Source organism: Bombus terrestris, chromosome 6 (genome assembly GCF_910591885.1).
Source record: "Bombus terrestris chromosome 6, iyBomTerr1.2, whole genome shotgun sequence".
NCBI lineage: Eukaryota > Metazoa > Arthropoda > Insecta > Hymenoptera > Apidae > Bombus > Bombus terrestris.
This window is the reverse complement of record NC_063274.1, coordinates 17,361,664-17,379,297: the sequence shown is the minus strand read 5'-3', so window position 1 is coordinate 17,379,297 and position 17,634 is coordinate 17,361,664. Positions and strand designations below refer to the sequence as shown.

At 31.7% G+C, this 17,634-nt stretch overlaps 3 protein-coding genes across 7 annotated transcripts; 1 reads left to right on the top strand and 2 right to left on the bottom strand.

Annotated features, from left to right (window-relative positions):
- Positions 1–1,032: 1,032 nt before the first annotated feature.
- On the bottom strand, positions 1,033–10,301 carry LOC100649606 (ornithine decarboxylase). 4 transcript variants are annotated; one of them, XR_007224477.1, is made up of 10 exons: positions 9,940–10,300; positions 7,094–7,267; positions 6,776–7,015; positions 6,622–6,698; positions 6,355–6,528; positions 5,934–6,273; positions 5,632–5,846; positions 5,284–5,492; positions 3,437–5,190; positions 1,033–1,680 (listed from the first exon to the last, which is right to left on the bottom strand). XR_007224477.1 is itself a non-coding variant. In XM_020867857.2 (9 exons), exons 3-9 carry the CDS (start codon positions 6,960–6,962, stop codon positions 1,674–1,676), a joined length of 1,209 nt encoding a protein of 402 aa, XP_020723516.1. In that variant the 5' UTR covers positions 6,963–7,015; positions 7,094–7,267; positions 9,940–10,301; the 3' UTR covers positions 1,033–1,673. The 4 variants fall into 4 exon arrangements, 3 of the variants coding, with proteins under 3 accessions (XP_020723516.1, XP_012174474.1, XP_012174473.1); XM_020867857.2 differs by lacking the exon at positions 3,437–5,190 and having other exon boundaries at positions 9,940–10,301; XM_012319084.3 differs by lacking the exons at positions 1,033–1,680; positions 9,940–10,300 and adding an exon at positions 9,352–9,466 and having other exon boundaries at positions 3,873–5,190.
- Positions 10,302–11,206: 905 nt separating this feature from the next.
- On the bottom strand, positions 11,207–12,317 carry LOC100649832 (transmembrane protein 14C). The gene is made up of 3 exons (XM_012319081.3): positions 12,080–12,317; positions 11,694–11,883; positions 11,207–11,619 (listed from the first exon to the last, which is right to left on the bottom strand). Exons 1-3 carry the CDS (start codon positions 12,153–12,155, stop codon positions 11,529–11,531), a joined length of 357 nt encoding a protein of 118 aa, XP_012174471.1. The 5' UTR covers positions 12,156–12,317; the 3' UTR covers positions 11,207–11,528.
- A 593-nt stretch (positions 12,318–12,910) lies between these two features.
- On the top strand, positions 12,911–14,743 carry LOC100649719 (glutamate--cysteine ligase regulatory subunit). 2 transcript variants are annotated; one of them, XM_012319080.3, is made up of 6 exons: positions 12,911–13,081; positions 13,525–13,587; positions 13,663–13,780; positions 13,852–14,051; positions 14,135–14,249; positions 14,324–14,743. In XM_012319080.3, the coding sequence occupies exons 1-6, from the start codon at positions 13,076–13,078 to the stop codon at positions 14,467–14,469; spliced, it is 648 nt and encodes a 215-aa protein (XP_012174470.2). In that variant the 5' UTR covers positions 12,911–13,075; the 3' UTR covers positions 14,470–14,743. The 2 variants fall into 2 exon arrangements, with proteins under 2 accessions (XP_012174470.2, XP_003402709.2); XM_003402661.4 differs by having other exon boundaries at positions 12,912–13,375.
- The last annotated feature ends 2,891 nt before the right edge of the window (positions 14,744–17,634 follow it).

The following is a 17,634-nucleotide window of genomic DNA, read 5'->3' as shown; positions in this document are numbered from 1 at the left end:
CCTCTTGGTGGCCGAGAGCGTGTAACTCGACGCCAACTACACTTCGAGACTACATATACTATGTTAGTATGTATATCTGTATGTAAGTAAGTAGGCATGCGAGGATTCTTAAGAATACATTACACGTTGGTACACGGTGGTCCAGCGTGTACAGCGGCATTATTATCGTTCGTACGGTCTCGTAATCTCTTCGAGTATGAGATACAACGAAGGCAAAGGAAAGAGAAGAAAGGAAGGTTCGCGCGAACGCGTGCTCGACGAAGAGGCAGGCACACTCTGCCTCGCTGGCGGTGAGACGAGGATGCAGCCTCTTGGCTAAAAGTGAAATCGTCTGTAGAATGTACTTGTATCATAGTCGTTATTATATGTTATGCCAGGCTTCGGAGGAGGACTTGAAACCGCGATTACAGCAGCTGCACACCGGAACAAACCGTACGGTGCGCGCGTGCGAGACCGGATATCACAGCTAGACGTCCGTCCACAACGTAAAACTCACGGAGACGGCTGTGGTTTAGGAGCTGTTGGCTTGTACGTTCGACGAAACTCCACGCGAAAATAGTAATTATTTATCCGTGAACGGGACTGATTCCATAGGGAAATCCGCATATTGTTTCCAGCCGGTTGGCGGGTAAACATGAAGCGCGGGTATACCTGTGTTAATTACGAAAGTGAAAGTGTGGGTCATTCACGATACACGTTGGTGCTGTATTTATACATATGAAATAAAAAGAAATCTCGGAGCCTCTTCTTTCTGTTCCTTTTACGTAATTGATCTTGATATTGTTTCTGCGCTCCTTGATTATCCACGTACCGAAACTAAGCACGTTGTATACGCTTGATTTACGTCGTATATCTACTACAGTCCCTAACCCCAATCTTCGATATAACATTTCGTGTAATTAATTTTAATCAATCGTAAGGAATTTTTCGCGCATTTTAATCTGCTGAGTTTTCGATAATGTATTGCTTCAGAAAATATTTATGCGAAGAAAATGTAGGGAATAACAATGAAATAAAATAGCAGGGACAACGTTGACAATTTACAAAATCCTTTGTTTTAATATTGTTCTCAATACACAAGACTATTCGATACTCCAAGTTTCTTAAACCTAGATATCGATATATTTAATCTAGTTTTTTTTTCTAGAAATATAGCTTCCTGTTGTATCTTCAAATCATTAAATCTGAATCTTTTGCATCATGTAACTACTTACCACTTAAAAATCTGTAACAATATCATGCACTAATATCTCGACAGAATGAAATACTATTGGCTACACAAAAAGTTGTTCCGCCATGTTGACGTCTGTGACAAATGTTTTTTGCAACCTATCCAGGTATCGATGTAAAGTAATCGTTTTTTGTTATTACCGTTACGCTCCTCCATTCAACTCAATCGTCTCTCGAGATCTCGCAAAATCGAAAACTAATGATTTCGCAAAGGATTTCACCTTCCTACTGGTTACAGTGAGAAACAGAAATCTTGTAATCCTCCAGTATCCACTTTAGTGATTCATCAACTTTTCTTCTCCACCGGCTTTTTCTTCGAATTACAAAGAAATCGATTCTAATCCGTAACCACGGTTCCAGTGTTATAAAAGTCTGGCAATTGATGTCTTGTCATCGATCTTTGACACACACACACACAGATCTTATCTCGCAGGTAGCGGCATCTAAAGCCTTAAAATAAGAAACGAAGATAAAAAATTAGAATGGTCGATAAATCACACTGAAATTGCTGCAATTAACGATTCCATTTAACTCATAAGCTGCGCGATAAATTATATCAAGATCATTTATTATAATTAACCAGGGCCAAAGTATAGGAACGCTCTCGATAAATATCGATAAATCAATCTTTTTTCGTCTACTCCTATCTTTAAGGAAAATCGCTAAATCCGTAAAAGAAAATTAAGACCTGACTCTAAAAAGTGAAAAAAAAAAGAAAATTTATAAAAACATATGTATATATGTATGAAATAGAATGATTGTTTATTATAAATTATAACTCGTTAATAATTATGCTAAAATCCCAATTAACTGACGTAGTAAATTTGTAGATTTAAATATTCTTGTAAAACATATTCATATTTTACAATCGTAAATATAAAAATATATATTTCTTTTCTTTCTTTACTACACGAAAATATTTACAATTAGTTACATACATATGTATATGTATTTACATTAAATGATATCTACCTACATTACTCAAAACGATAGATTCCATGTATGAAAAATTTAAGGGAAACAATTTTGCAATTGTTGCAAAAGATGTAAATACTTTTGGCTATTTAACTTAACCAAAAATAAAACCATTTTTCACCTAATGAGGTAATCGTTCAATTGCATCGAAAGTTGTTTCCATAAAGATCGAAATGACGATATTGAAAAAGCGTGCGTTTAGTATATGGAAACAATAAATATAAAACATGAAAAGATTAGCAATTGTTGCACAACCATCCGGTTAGACAGTGCATTGCAAGCAAAACAACAGTACGCCTTTCACAATGCACAGCGAAGATCGTGACTGTTCGAACTGTCCGTGTGAACTCTGTCCAAAAACCTTGACCAGTCCAAATCTCGGATCGAATCACAATTCGACTCTTCCAGTGTAGTATATACATATTGTACATTGAAGTATTTCGAGATGTTTGATTAAACAAGTACAATGATTATCAATAGCTCGATAATCGAATCATTTACTCTCCTCCTATTCGATAGCACGGCTTCCAAACGAGAATTGCAACAAAGTTATCAATTATCGTTTCGAAGGAATATATCCTTTCTTTGATTGGTTATCTTTTATTTTAGATTCGCTTCAGAAGCGTCACGACACTTATAAAAATAAGGAAAATATACATTTGCAATTCTTATTTATAACTACGAATAAAATATGAGTTATTCTTCTGAGAAATAATCCCAGCGCGAGATTGATAAAGAGGAAAAGAAGAGGAATTTTTTTTATCATTCGATTGTTGAATCAGAGATGAGTCTGTGACAATCAGCATTGACTTTTGAATTAGGGAAATAACGCGGTTACACCGTAATTCTTTGTTTCTGTCTCATAACGGAGTTTTTACAACGGTACAATGATTATACAAAAAACTGTTAACGTATTAAATACATTTAAAAAATGGTATATGCCATTTTAATTATAGGATGTGTTCCTTATTTGAACTAAATAAAAAATAAAAATGGGATGAGATACAAGTATTTATATAGCGATCAATTATAGTTTTAGATAAGTAACATTTCAAACTTATCCAGACTTATTTTGTTCAATCAAATTGTATCACCGATCTATGTGTTACACATTATGTCTATGGTATTGGATTATAAATTAGAGATTGGCAAATGAAGTATTAAATGCACATGCAAATGCTGCGATTGCATAGCACAAATTAATAATTATATAAAAATAAAAACTACTTACGATAATCGAGATAATTTACGCGCGTGTCAATGTTACAAGATGATAAATTTAGTATATACACATTTCCATATTTAGTTTTATAAGGTTATTGGTCGACAAACTTTATAATCAGTTATTCCTAGCTGATACGTTGGCCGATAATATACTTCAAGTGTTCAAGATTTCTAATTTCAATAAATTCCATGATAATTCCATGTCAGTCGTTGTCATGATTAGATATTCTTAAAACCGTATTTATCTTTGAATCACACGTAGTGTATATCAATCAACCGATATCTAAATCTACGAAACGAAGAAGAAATAAGAACTGAAAGCACATTGATTTGATTTTATATATTTCATTACATATATTTATTCGTTAATAATAATTAATTAACAATAATAATAGTCGACATATAATATAATAAGAGTAATAATTAATAAGAAACTAATTATCTTTTCTTTCTGTGACAGCTGCCTCAGTGCCCTAAAGATCCTAACAATCCTACAGAGTTTATATTTTTTTTTTTTGATATTTTAAATGAACAAAATTAATTCGAGAGAGATAGTGAACTTTTTGTGCTTATATCATTATACATATGTTGGACACGTACGTCACCTTCAATGCTACATTACATTTCCCTCGTAACTTTTTTTTTACATTTTCTTCACTTTTTGTTAATCATGTGTTAAGTAACAATGATTATTTGAATAGTTTATAGATATATATATATATATAGATAAATGTCTCGACATTTAAACCCTTACACAAGGCTACTACTCTTGTTTTTTTTATATATCTCATACAAATTATGTATATTTGAGATTAATATCAAAAAACCACATAAAACATTATTTACCATAAGCATGGACGTCAATCGTTCATAAAAATGATTGCGAAAATTAAAATTACCATTTTTGTTAGCTAAATTTTCTATTAACTCATATTTATATGATTTATATAAAAATAACCTGAAACTTTTCCCTATATTAAACGTGCAAATCGTAGATACCCATGGAAAAGGTCAATAAACATTATTTTGAATATTTTGGAAGTCAATATATGAGGAAAACTATTTCTAAAAGCATATATAAATATTCCTACGAAAATATTTTAACATGTCATGTAGTAGAATAATATCTACGGTAGTACTGAAAATATTTTTCAATAATAAATCAATTTTGAAGATTTGACTTTAATTTATACATTCTACTCTTTAATTATTTAGCAGCAATTGCACATTCTGCATTAATTGAAATAATTTGCACGTTTTTAGTCTTTTAACAAAAACAAAAAGTATAAACAATTCAGCTTTTCAAAGATGGCACCAAATATTAGTAACGCTCCAAGCTTTCATTGGAATAGAAGCGGAAATAATATTACATTTTTCGCCTACAAACTCGTCAAGATAAATATAAAATGCAAAATCACAAACCTTACAAAAAACCTAGTTTCGAATTATACCATAATATCTACGTTCAAAATGAAGATGTGGTTTCTCGCTACAAATGTGGAGTAGCTGTTTTAACATATTTGTTGTTATCGTAGTATGCCTGCGCTAATTTAAAGATCAACTTCGAGGTAATCGTAAATGTATGCTGCTGGTGGATTAGTAACGTCGGCTAACATTTCAGTCGATGTCAGTTCAATGTTTGGATTATGCCATGCATTGGTATCAGTTCCACCAATATCCAGACCAAGCCGTAAATTAGCTGGAGTATTACCAATAACAAAATGCTCTTCGGTCAAAGGCAAAGCGTCTTTTAACAAATGCCTATAAGATGTAACAACCAAAAACTTTGTTCATTATTTCAATAATATGACTGCAATCGGAAAGTACATTAAATAATTGCAATCTAAAACTTACCAAATGGTTTCATCAGCGACGATATGAACTTTAGGCACAGGAAATCCATTAAATGGAGAAGCAACCGGTAACGTGTATGCTCCCATATTTTCAAAAATTATCCAATCGCCGAGTTCCATTTCGTGTAACATAACGTTTTCTACAACTTGATCCAAACCATCACAAGTTGGTCCCCAAATACTTGAGGGAATCATCTTTCCACAACCTTTCTGTTAATGCCAAAATGTTTACTATTAAGAACGAATCAACAATTTTCTGCTAATATTAGGACATTTAATATTAAAAATATTGAATAATTTAGTACTTTACAAACTATTTTCAAACATAGTAATAATTTAAAATAATTACCTTTAGAGGTATTGGAGTTACATGTTGATGATCATAGAGTAGACAATTGAAAGAGCCATAAACGCCATCATTAATGTAGTACATATTGTGCGTAATCGTATTTGGTGAATTTTCATCGCCACGCACTGAACGCTTACTATGAATACTGGTTGCAAGAGTAAATGCCGAGGCAACATAAAAACGACCAGGTTCAGCGATTATGTGAACAGCATCGGCTGAGAATTATTATAAGTAAATAAACTTTATAATTAAATTATAAAAATAGGGTAAAACATATTATAATGCAAATAAATGTTACATACTATTAAAGAATTCGTCGAGTGCATCATTAACGACATTAGCAATTTTATCAATGCTAGTGCCCTTATTTCCAGGATAACCACCGCCAATGTCTAGTAGATATGGCTTGAAACCAAGATCAGTTGCTAAGTCAAACAATATCTTGGATTCGCGTATAGCTCGATAAAATACAGGTGGATCCTGACAACCAGATCCAACATGGAAACTAATACCGATGACATTGAGTCCCAAAACACGCGCAAGACGTAAAAGATTGGGTGCTTCATATATGGGATCACAACCAAATTTCATGCCTAACTGACACTGAGCAACTTCTGCATCACAACGAATTCTAATAACAACCTAATATTGAAGAATAGTGGATTAGATAAGATTATAACTAAAGATAGAAGAAAATAATGACAAACGAAATATTTTTATTACCTTGGCACTTGGATGAAGTTTCTTAATCTTATGTAACTCGCTTTCATTATCTACTGTCATAGCATCAACTCCAACAGCAGCAGCATGACGGATATGTGATGCTGGCTTAGCAGGATTGGCAAAGATAATTCTCGACGAGTCTACTCCAACACTTAATACTTTATTAATCTCCGACTATAAATAACAGCAAATGATAAAAATCTTAATTAGACTATTTATTTAAAATACAAAGATGCAATATAAAATACGAAGTATCAGATTACTTACTTTTGATGCACAATCAAAACCAATACCAAGAGCAGCCAATACCTCAATCACAACTAAGTTGTCATTACATTTTACAGCTGAAAGTTTGTAATGCAATTGGTTACTTTTTCATCCAAAATGGAATACAATTCAAAATATATAATAATTATTTTACCGTAATAAGGGCTGACGCGTGGCATTTTTTCCTTCCATATCTGATGTTTACGTACAATGTCACCAATGTCAAGCACATAAAAAGCTTCTTCTTGCATTCCACTCAGTGCAATGTCTTTGATGACGGTCGTAACATTTGACGCACTGTCCAAAACATGAATACGTTCATCCAGATTTGTTACCTTCATATTGACTATTTTGTAAATTTTTTATAAATACTCTGTAGGTGCTAGGCAGCAAACTGAAATTAAAAAATTATTAGACCATAGAAATCGCATACATTTGATTATTTATTCAGAACATATTAAATGATACATACGAGGCAGCTGTCAATGAGAATTGGGTGAGTCGTGAGGAAGCGGGTTAAGACAAGATCACTATGGGGGTGCTAGCAAAGCCACGGGGGCTCTGCGTTCAGGGCCAACTTCCAGTTGCCGCAGTTATCTACACACCCACCAATAGACTGGCCTACCAGCCTATTGTAGATAGAACCCTATAACAAACAGAATAAGTATTACAACATTAGTATTTTATACTTCTGTATTAAAATATTTATTAAACAAAATAAGGCAATTATATATAAAGAAATTTGAATCTTATTGCAATGCATTATAAAATATTTCACTATTAACAAAACATTATTGCTTTTATTAATTTAATAAATTTCTTTCAAACAATGCTTCAAATGCATCTCAATTATAGGTAATTCAAATAAAAATATTGCAACAGTTGTTTCAAAAAATATTTTCAGATCAAGTTAAGAACCTCTTAAATAGTCAAGTATAATCTTTATCAATATCTGTAGATTAAGGTCATACTTCGAAAGAACTGCTCTATTACACATTAGTTTATTTATTCAAAAATATAGAAAGCTTTAAAATAGGAATATATGATAATGTAATAAATTGTATACCAAGTAATTTACTAAAAGAAATTATAGTTTCGTAATTTCATTCAATATTTACATAATTTTTTCTATAGTACAAATATTACGTGTACTGTAACTACAATATAAAGATAAATATTAGGATATTTCATGGACATACTAAAGCATTGTCATTTTCTTGATTGATATTTATTTACATAGAGAAAAAGTATATATATACAATTTATTTATTTTTAAAATTCATTAACTATGTATAATTCTCTTAGTATGAATGAATACACTTAGTACCACATGTCAAACATTTTATTATAGACCCAAATTTATCTTATCAAATTTTATCAATAATAATTATATGAATTTCTTTCCAGATACTTGAAAGATTCGGACTGAACTTTATATGAAAACAAGATATTTATATAAATTTTACATTAATTTTTGTTAAAAAGAAACTTTACTTAAATAAACTTTTTATAAAAGTTAATACCTTTTTAAATTAAATAAATATTAATTAATCAAATTATGTAAAAAAATATAATTATCACACTTATCTTTATTTATAAAAAAAGAATTTTTGGTAACTGACCTGGCGTTTAAAAGTAATTCTCGTAGCTTTTATAACACGTTAAAGCAAAAAACCACTGACATAAAATTTTGAATGCACCAAAAACTTTGAAAAACAACTATGTTTATAATAATTTGGAAAAAACACTAATACAAACAGAGAAAATTACAAAATTATTATGCTTCTCTTTTGTGTAATGACACAAAATGTGTTCAATTGGAGAAGTGCAACGGACAGTCAAGAGTACAATATAATACTGAACCTGAAGTAACTATTTGGGCCACTATTTATACGAGAAAGATAAGTACTATCAGGCAGGCTTTGCGTGGTACCAAGTCTACTTCATGGAACAAAGCTTATCTGACGGCCAAGAAATACATGGTTCAAAGAGATCCAATTGGACATGGAGGGGTAATGCACACGCCACTCAAAGATCAAGTCTTCATTGGGGGCATGGAAATACCATACTTAATCTATGCTATGCTATTAAAATTATAGATAACTATCATTTGTCAAAATCACTTGACATTTACTGATAACATCTCAGCGAAATATTGATAGATAAAATACAGGTGTTTGGTACATTATGTATGCTACTACTTTCCTGTCTGTACTACTTATTTCTAAGTAATAAACTTCCTCATCAAAAAAAAAAAAAAAAAAAAAAAAAAAAAATACAAAGCATTAGAGAACTTATGTAATGTCACGAAATTTGTTAACAATTTTAAATATATATATTTAATCAGCATAAAAACACACTTGTTTGAAAATGGAATAATTATTTATATAAAAATCATAAATATATTTTATTATAAATACACAGTATGCATAAATTTACAATATTCTACATACTTAATTTCTAGAGAACCTAAAAGAAATTTATGCAAAAAATGATTAAATAACCAAATAAGATATTTAGATAATATACACCTTGATGTTAAATTAATGAATTATAAAAAATAAAATTAAAACAATGTAATACATTTTAATTAAAAAATATGTGTTAATAAACGTAACATATTGTTTAAATAATTCAGATTAAGTATACATCACTTCGAAATTACGTCATTATTATTATTAAGTACGAAAAAATCAGTTTAAAGAAGAATGTTAACATATTGACATTTACATTATCACTCTCGAATGAAAAGCTCTTCAACTGATACATCAAAATTTCGAATAAAATTTATACATTTCATTACAACTTTACTGGTTTGCACAGGAAATATCAGACGGAGTTAAGTAGTATTAGCTTGAAGATAACATAGCATCGAAATACAAACTGCTCTGCAAACATGATGCTACCAAATAGCAAGATGGTATAATGTTTGCAAAATAAGTTCTGCTATTGTGCTAATGCCTATTGTACTGAATGAATAATTTGGATTCAAATCAATTAACGTCACTTACAAGACAGATAAGAATAATTAACGAAATTACTATATAGTCTAGTAGATAATAATGTACATAGATTACAAAGGAAAATCTTACATTTTGCACAATAAGGAAATATCATATAAGGAAAATGAAAGAACACGTGATTCGCTGTTGGAAAAATATTTAATCTATTGTTAAAGATATCATATGTCGGGAAGTTTGCACAAATTCAACAAGGACCATACAGTGACTCATCGTTAACTAAAATTTTCACGTGACAGGCCTGTAAGATGTATGCATGCATTCGTGAAGATTATATCGAATGTGAATTTACACGTACCTTATCAAATGATCGCCACCCTGCGGGTCGGCACTCGGTTTTTGACGGAATGATGGAAGTTTTCGGTGACTGGATCTCAAAAATCAGTCAAATCGATCGATGAAGGTTGAAGCTTCGTTCGTGTTGCGACCAGTGCCTGTCGAATTTTCTCGCGACCAAGTCCCCGTTAAAAGAATCGAGAAAGAACATTCGTTTATTCAATCGTAACTTACGAGTTACGAAAGAACATCAACGCGCCAATCGTAATAACTCGTAAATCGTATTTAATTTCGTTAAGAACTCGCAAAACCTAGTAAAACCGCAGAACTTCCTCCCACGGACACGCCACACCGAGCAGGAGCTCCCGGAAAGGTTCGTAAATGCATCCAATCCAGAGCGTAGTCGATTTTATAACTCGAACTTCGAGTTCACATACTTCGATTATCGTATACAATCGATTATGTAGTTTTAAATAAATTACGAATAGAACTTAAAAAAAAATTGTACTTACTATGAGTTAATAGCAATTAATAAAATAAAATAACATCTTTAGAAATATTGTAGGTATATATTTGTCGTATGCAAAACATCAATACAAAATATATTAAATTTATTTTGTGATTTTAATTGATGGGATAAATTAGAGTCCTTTGAAATGTCGACGTCACTTTTTATATTCGTTATCTATTTTTATGAAATATTTCTTTTTCTGTCATAAACCCTTTATATGTCACCCTTCTGTGTATATTATTTTTACTTTATAACGTAATATTGCACAATGAGCAGTAAATGTTAAGTTCACAATCTATGTTACGATACATTCGAATTTTTCTATGATCTTACGTATAGGAAACAAATTGTTACTTTTCAAATGTATGTTATAAAGTAAGGAATATGGAATATCTGTTCCATTGTATGCAATACTTATTTCATAATATGCAGTACATCTCCACCATCACCAACATTATGTTGATACAGATGGATTTAGAGTTTAATTAACTGCTTAAATAACACAGGTACACACGTGTATAAAAATAACAAAATTTAAGAGAGTAAGTTTAAGTGACGTCAATACTCAATGCTACCAAAATAATATCAGCAGATATCAATGGCTTAAAAGCGTTTATTTTGTATAATAAGATACAAAATTAAAATAGAAATAAAATATAGATTCCAATAATTATCTCAATTCTTTATTTAACAATATATTTATAATAATTCAACATTAAATAACATTTAAGACAACTTTATTGAAATAAATATATTCAAGTAACTGTAACAAATAGTGTACTGTAACAAACATAAATTTTATTCCTGAAGGAAAGTGTTTTATACAACAAAAAAGGTTTCAAGCATTGGGTTTCAGACTCACAATATTTAAATTCCTAACATTCATCAGGTCAACCGTTTTAAGTACCACAGTTAATACATCCAGCACAATACATCCAATACACACAGTACAGTCTACCTTAGTTACTTTCTTCTCCCTTTTTATAGATTTAATTGTTCCTCACCTTAAACTACCTATGTTATGTATATTCTATACATGCATATTTATTATATTTTAGACAATAAAATAAAAATTATGGAATTATCAGAAACATTTATATTTATGTTGTCTTACTCTCTTTACTTAATGTTTCATTAATAAGGGCTGTAGCAGTAAAAGACCTTACAATAGTTTTCACAAATACTAAACAGCTAAAAAAGAATTTAATTTTATCATAATTATTATATATAATACAAGTATACAAGATAATTATATAAAATAGTACCTTAGTAGAGCAATTATCCCGGCTGGCATTATTTTACCAGTATTATAATAACGATAACCCATAATTCCACCAAGAAGTGTAGTTGCTGCTATAGAAACTCTAATATTTGTGGGATCTTGAGAAGTTTGATAAGCTCCATAGCCCAAAACAGATCCAAAGATAAGTCCAGCTCCCAGAGAAGGAATTGATTCTTTAAAAAATTACATAATTTTTATTTTTTAAGGAAGTATTTTCTATTAATTGCTCTTTAATAAATAAAAATTATATGATAAAGAATTAAATGTGAAAAGTAATTAATCAAAGATGATACAAATAATTTTATAAATAAATTGTATTTAATGTTTATTAGAATAATAATAATAATGTTTAATAGTATATAAACTTACGGGCTTTTACATAACCAAGTACACCACCAGCCGCTACTGTAGCGGCATATATATATCCAAGTATGTCAGCAGGCATTTTTTATCGCACAATTATAATTTTGTTATTAATAAGTTTACTTTTTACAGTCTATTCTGTTACTGCATAGACTTCAGTAAATTATAAATGCTAAGCAGAATGTATTTATTTTTTGCACATCACCGATAGCCGTGATGCATCCATTTTATAGAGTGGTTTTTTAATTTTTCTATTACAACGACTGTCGCGCTATCTGTTGTACTTAAAATTTTTATTAATATATTAAGTGGATACGTAGATACTGTAGGTACCAATGAAATACCGTATCTATGTTATTAATCTTATTGCTTGATTTAAGTCTATTTTTGAGTACCACCAATTGTATTTTACCAACCAAAACCAACTATACATTATGCCTGCAATAAGAATATCGTAATTAAAATTTAATGTGTTATTTAATTTACTTCGATAACTGAATTCTATCAATCTAACATTGCATTTTATGTTTGTAGAACTACACATATTGAAAATGTAAATTCGATGTGTGTACATTAGAATTTGTAATGGGCGTAAACAAAATTATAAATTTCCAAAAAATTATAAAATTGGTAGCTTCTTACTGTTAAAAAAATTATATCACTTTCATTATACAAAAATTTAATCATAAATGATTGTAATAATGATGCTCGAACATATAATTGCATAATGTAATTTATAAAACTCAAATTCCACTTCACACATCATATAAATATATGTACAATTATATATACATATATGATGTATATATAATTATACAAAGAAATATGTTCCAGGCAACTGTTTACAATTACATAATCTGTAATTCTAGAATGCTAATTACGTAATTATGACTGTCTAACAAGTGCAGTTTTGCGCAGATAGCCTGAAAGCAACTCGTGCTTAACAAACTTTAAGAATGACTCGAATAATATGATGTTTGTAGTACAAATTCAGAAAGCCACATGCATGTGTGTATATAAATTCTTTCATGCTGGAATTTTATTGATATTATCTCTAGATTTAAAATTGCCTAGTCAGCCACGTCATCTACGATTAAATTCATCGTAAGCAAGTGATCGTCGATTACGATCTATGTCATTAGTTTTCGTAATACTTCTAGTTAGTCATCTGCAACGCGTTTGCTAACATTCTTTGCGATTTTGTACCATACTATGTTATCTCAAAATATACTAGTGCGAACTGGAAATATACTTTCCTTAAATGAAGCAAAAGCAAAAGCAAGTCAAAATCCTACAGATGAGGTCAGTTTTTGAATTTTCAATGATAAAACTTATGAACTAAGTCTTCCATATATCATAATCAGGATCATAATTCTCGAGGTTATGTCTCTATTAAAGCTGAGTAAAATATTATATTTATGATAGATTAAAGATATCTTTTTGTTTTTCAGTTAATTGAAACGCTAAAAATTATACTGCGAAACAATGAAGGCACTGGCGAAAATCCAATAATTGTATGATCACTTCTCATTTGTTGTTTAATGTTTTTAAAGAATGTATCGTTATAATGAAAAGTTACTTATTTTCAGATTCAAGGTGTAGAAGACAATGCTTTGCAAGATATCAATAGAGAAGATGTTAAGATAACTGTGAAGGTATTTATTTCATCACCTGATGTAAGCCTACTGAAAGAGGCAGTAGATCAAGGTATGAGCTATAATTTCTTATTTTCAGATTGCATTTTAAATAATGTTCTGTCGCATATAATTTCTTTTCAGTTTGTAGTTTTCTAAATATAAATGCAATTGAATCTTTAGTAATTGCTTATTCAAGCAAGGAAAGTCCAGAAGAATTATTAGAATCATTGAAACACCTATGGACTGGAGTAGAAGAGTATGTGAAAATTGGCAAATTATCAAGTGTTGGTTTAAGTGATCTCAACACAAATATGTTTATTGATCTATTTCAATGGGCAAATGTAAAATTATCATTGTTTATATTTTTTTTTAATGTTTACTTTTATAGTGTTGTGTTTATTCTATATTACCTTTATTTGAACAGATAAAGCCAAATATTGTACAAATTAGTTTAGCTACATGTTGTGTTGTACCACCAGCTTTGCAGACATTCACTAAAGAAAATGATGTGCAATTATTAACACATAATGATCCTGGCCGTAAGTGCATTTTGATACAGTAATAATAATAAAGTAAATAACATGTCATCCAATTAAGCTTTTTTTACTTACAGAAATTCTACCTCAAGAAGATCTAAATAGAATATTCAACGCTAATACAAGTTCATATTGGGTTACAAGATACCAAATTCATCTAAAATGTCGTGGTATTTTATCTTCAAAGGGTTACCTAATATATGTTAACAAAAAAACGAAATAATATTATATTTTTGTCCATATCAAAAAAATGTCTGTAATTCAAATTATAATAGTGCTTATATTCCAATGATATTGAGTTATCTTTTACGTTATAATACACATATAAATCATTTATGCTTAGTTGTTTCTAAAGAAATATTGTTTTGTTTACAGTAATTATTAAAATTGTTAATTGATATTGTTGATTCATTTGTAAACATTCGGAGGTGAATGCATTTTGTCAATTATTGGATTTTCCATGCATATTTATGAAAATAAACATTTAGTTAGCATAATTAGAACAATGAGTTTTACATTACACTTCGATTTGACTCATTTTCTCGAATTTTTAATTAATAATTCTCTCGAGGGTCCCATACCATCCCATAGAATATTACATGTGTAAATATATTGGAATATATGGGATCTTAGACACAAGTATAAATTTCCGTTAGTAGCTTCTGAGCACAAAAGTAAACACAAAACTGCAAAAGCTGCGTAAAGGCGGTGAATAGCGTTGGGCATGCGCAACATTTGAAATTGGAAGGAGACATTCCTTAAATAGAGATACATATGTATAGTTAATGTCCGTAGTTATCGAAATGAAAGTTACAATGTATCGCATTAAACTGAAGTCAAACGTAATTAAAATTTTCTTATTAAAATTTTTATTCGGTTGCTATAAAAAGTTGCTTCAAAAACTATAAAAAATGAAAAAAGTACTTCATTTATTAGTCATTAACATTGATTAGCAATTTTAGAACTTACTTCGCTTGTGATGCATTTGAAAATGCTAATTTTCAAATTATATAAAATTCAAAACTCGGTCATTTTCGAAAATCAAAATACAAACTTTCGATATCTTTCTAATTACATATATCTTATACAACCAAATTCTCAAATTATATATTTGTTAAATATATTTTATAAAATTTTTGCATTCAGAATGTTTGTTCTTGTAATCTATCTATGTTTTCAATAACTTAATTTTCGATATTAATTAAAAAAAAGAAAGTATAACAAATAGAATCAATAAAAAAAAAAGATACATATATATAAGAATGTAGAATCGTGTATGTAGTTGTTTATTTGAAAAAGGCTCTCTCTTGTATTTAACCAAGTTCGCAACCATCGCTAGCGGTAGCCGATCAGGAGTCCACTAGGCAGCGGGGACACAAGGAATCTTTGGTTTTATGTGTGTGTCCCAACTTCGTCGTCGTAGCCGCCGCCACCGCGGTCGTCGTCGTCGTCGCAGGCCAGCTCGATATATGCGGGCCGATTTTTCGTTTTGCCACCGGCTTGCTGCTGCCTTCGGATCTTTCCCTTTCCTGCGCGTTCTGTTACTCTGTTCCCGCTCTGTGGGTCCTTTTGCGTTAAGCCGCACCGCGTGGCACACACGGGGACAACGAAACGATGGGATGAGACGGGATGGGTCTGGACTTCGGAGGACTGCGGATAGCGTAAACGTTTCTCTCCTCTCCTTCAGTTCTTTCTCTCGCTCTCCTTTCCTTCTTTACCTTTGTCTCCTTCGTCCTCCTCCTTGCTCCTTTTCCACAGCACGCACACCTTTCTGCGTTCATCATTCTGCCCTCTCTATTCTGCACACGATCTATCGCCTCTACTCGAGCACATTCGACACTCGCTGCGTCTCTCTCTCTTTCTCTTTTTTCCCTCTCACCCTTCTCTTTCGTTCCTTTACTCTTCTCTCTTTTATAAACATCGCTTTCGGGATTGGTCTCTTTCCAATGCTTTCCCGTCTTGCTGGTCACTGCAAAGCGGGCGGGGTATGCGAACGCCGCGATACTATGTTATGCCTGCGGACCGCGGGTCTGACATACTTTGTATGTTAATGCCACATAATGTCGGTTTTGTTCCTCTTTTCAGCATTTATTTGTTCGGGTCTTCGGAGCTTTAGCAGGGGCGAGCACGAACCATAGTTCGTACCGCGCCTCCAATCGCTCGGCTATTTCGTGATCGGACCTAACGACTCGCTCCTTTTTTCTCGCGTAAAAGATCCCTTGCGTCATCGATACGCGCTTATCGAAATTGATTCGGAAGATATAGAGCATCTAGGAGAGATTGGCGTTCCATTTTGCCAACGCATCGACTATATCAGCAGCACGCCCATTTGTTGCGAGTTAAATATAGAAATATTTACTTAGTCCTCTTGCCGATGAATTAAAAATTAAGCTTCCCTTATCAGCTACGGACGTTATCAGTCTTCAATTCATAATCTTTCTTAAATTTTTCTCCTGGAATTCCCAACTTGTGAACCTGTCAAGATACTGTTCTTTTTTCTTCTCGAGTGGAATCACGTCAAATCCACTCAATTGCGTCACATTTCACGATCTAGGGAATCAGCGCATCAAAAGATCGCGCTAGAGCCAACGCAACATTTCATCGTTGCATAATTATGCAATTTGCGTAAGCCACCACTGGTTTCAGCGAAATCCGGCTTTCTGATAAAGAATCTCATCAGAGATGATGCAAATTCTCGAACTTTACCAGGGAACAGAGTTAGTTTGCATTTCTACAACTTGTGTCTTTCTCACGCGGTGTTGCTAACTTTTCATTTTACTTTAAATCAGTCAAATCATATCCGAGTAACTATAGGTAATAAATCATATTGAAAAGATTAACTTCTAACTGTTTGCATCAGAATAATTTAATTAGCACGTATACCACTTTGACCATCCATTCGTTCTTTTCTTTTTCTATTGACAACCATTAATCACATTAAAGAAAAGAATGATATATATTGAATATTGAGAAGATCTCTGATAAAACTATCAAAACCTCGTTGACTGTCATAAATAACCAGAATACTCATTTGAAGGAATTAGATTAAAGACATTAGGATTAGATTAAAGACAACGAGCATCGCTGCCTCTTAATTCTTAAGCAACGCGTCCGTATCGAAAAAAATGGTAGCCGTCATAAATTTCTCGTTGGACGAATTAGCCGGTGGTGGCGGGCTCAGCAGCGATTACCGAGAGTAGCCACTAGCCACATGCTGCATGTAATATAGACCTGTTGGAACGCGATGCCGCGTTGACAGGTGATGCAGTCGCGGAATTGCCTCTCGCATCGAGCGCATCTCACGGTGTTCGTGAGCAAAGTGCCTGGCCGTTGATGTTTTCGCTAGCACACGGATCGGCCACGGTTTGAGGTAGAGACAGAGAGAGGG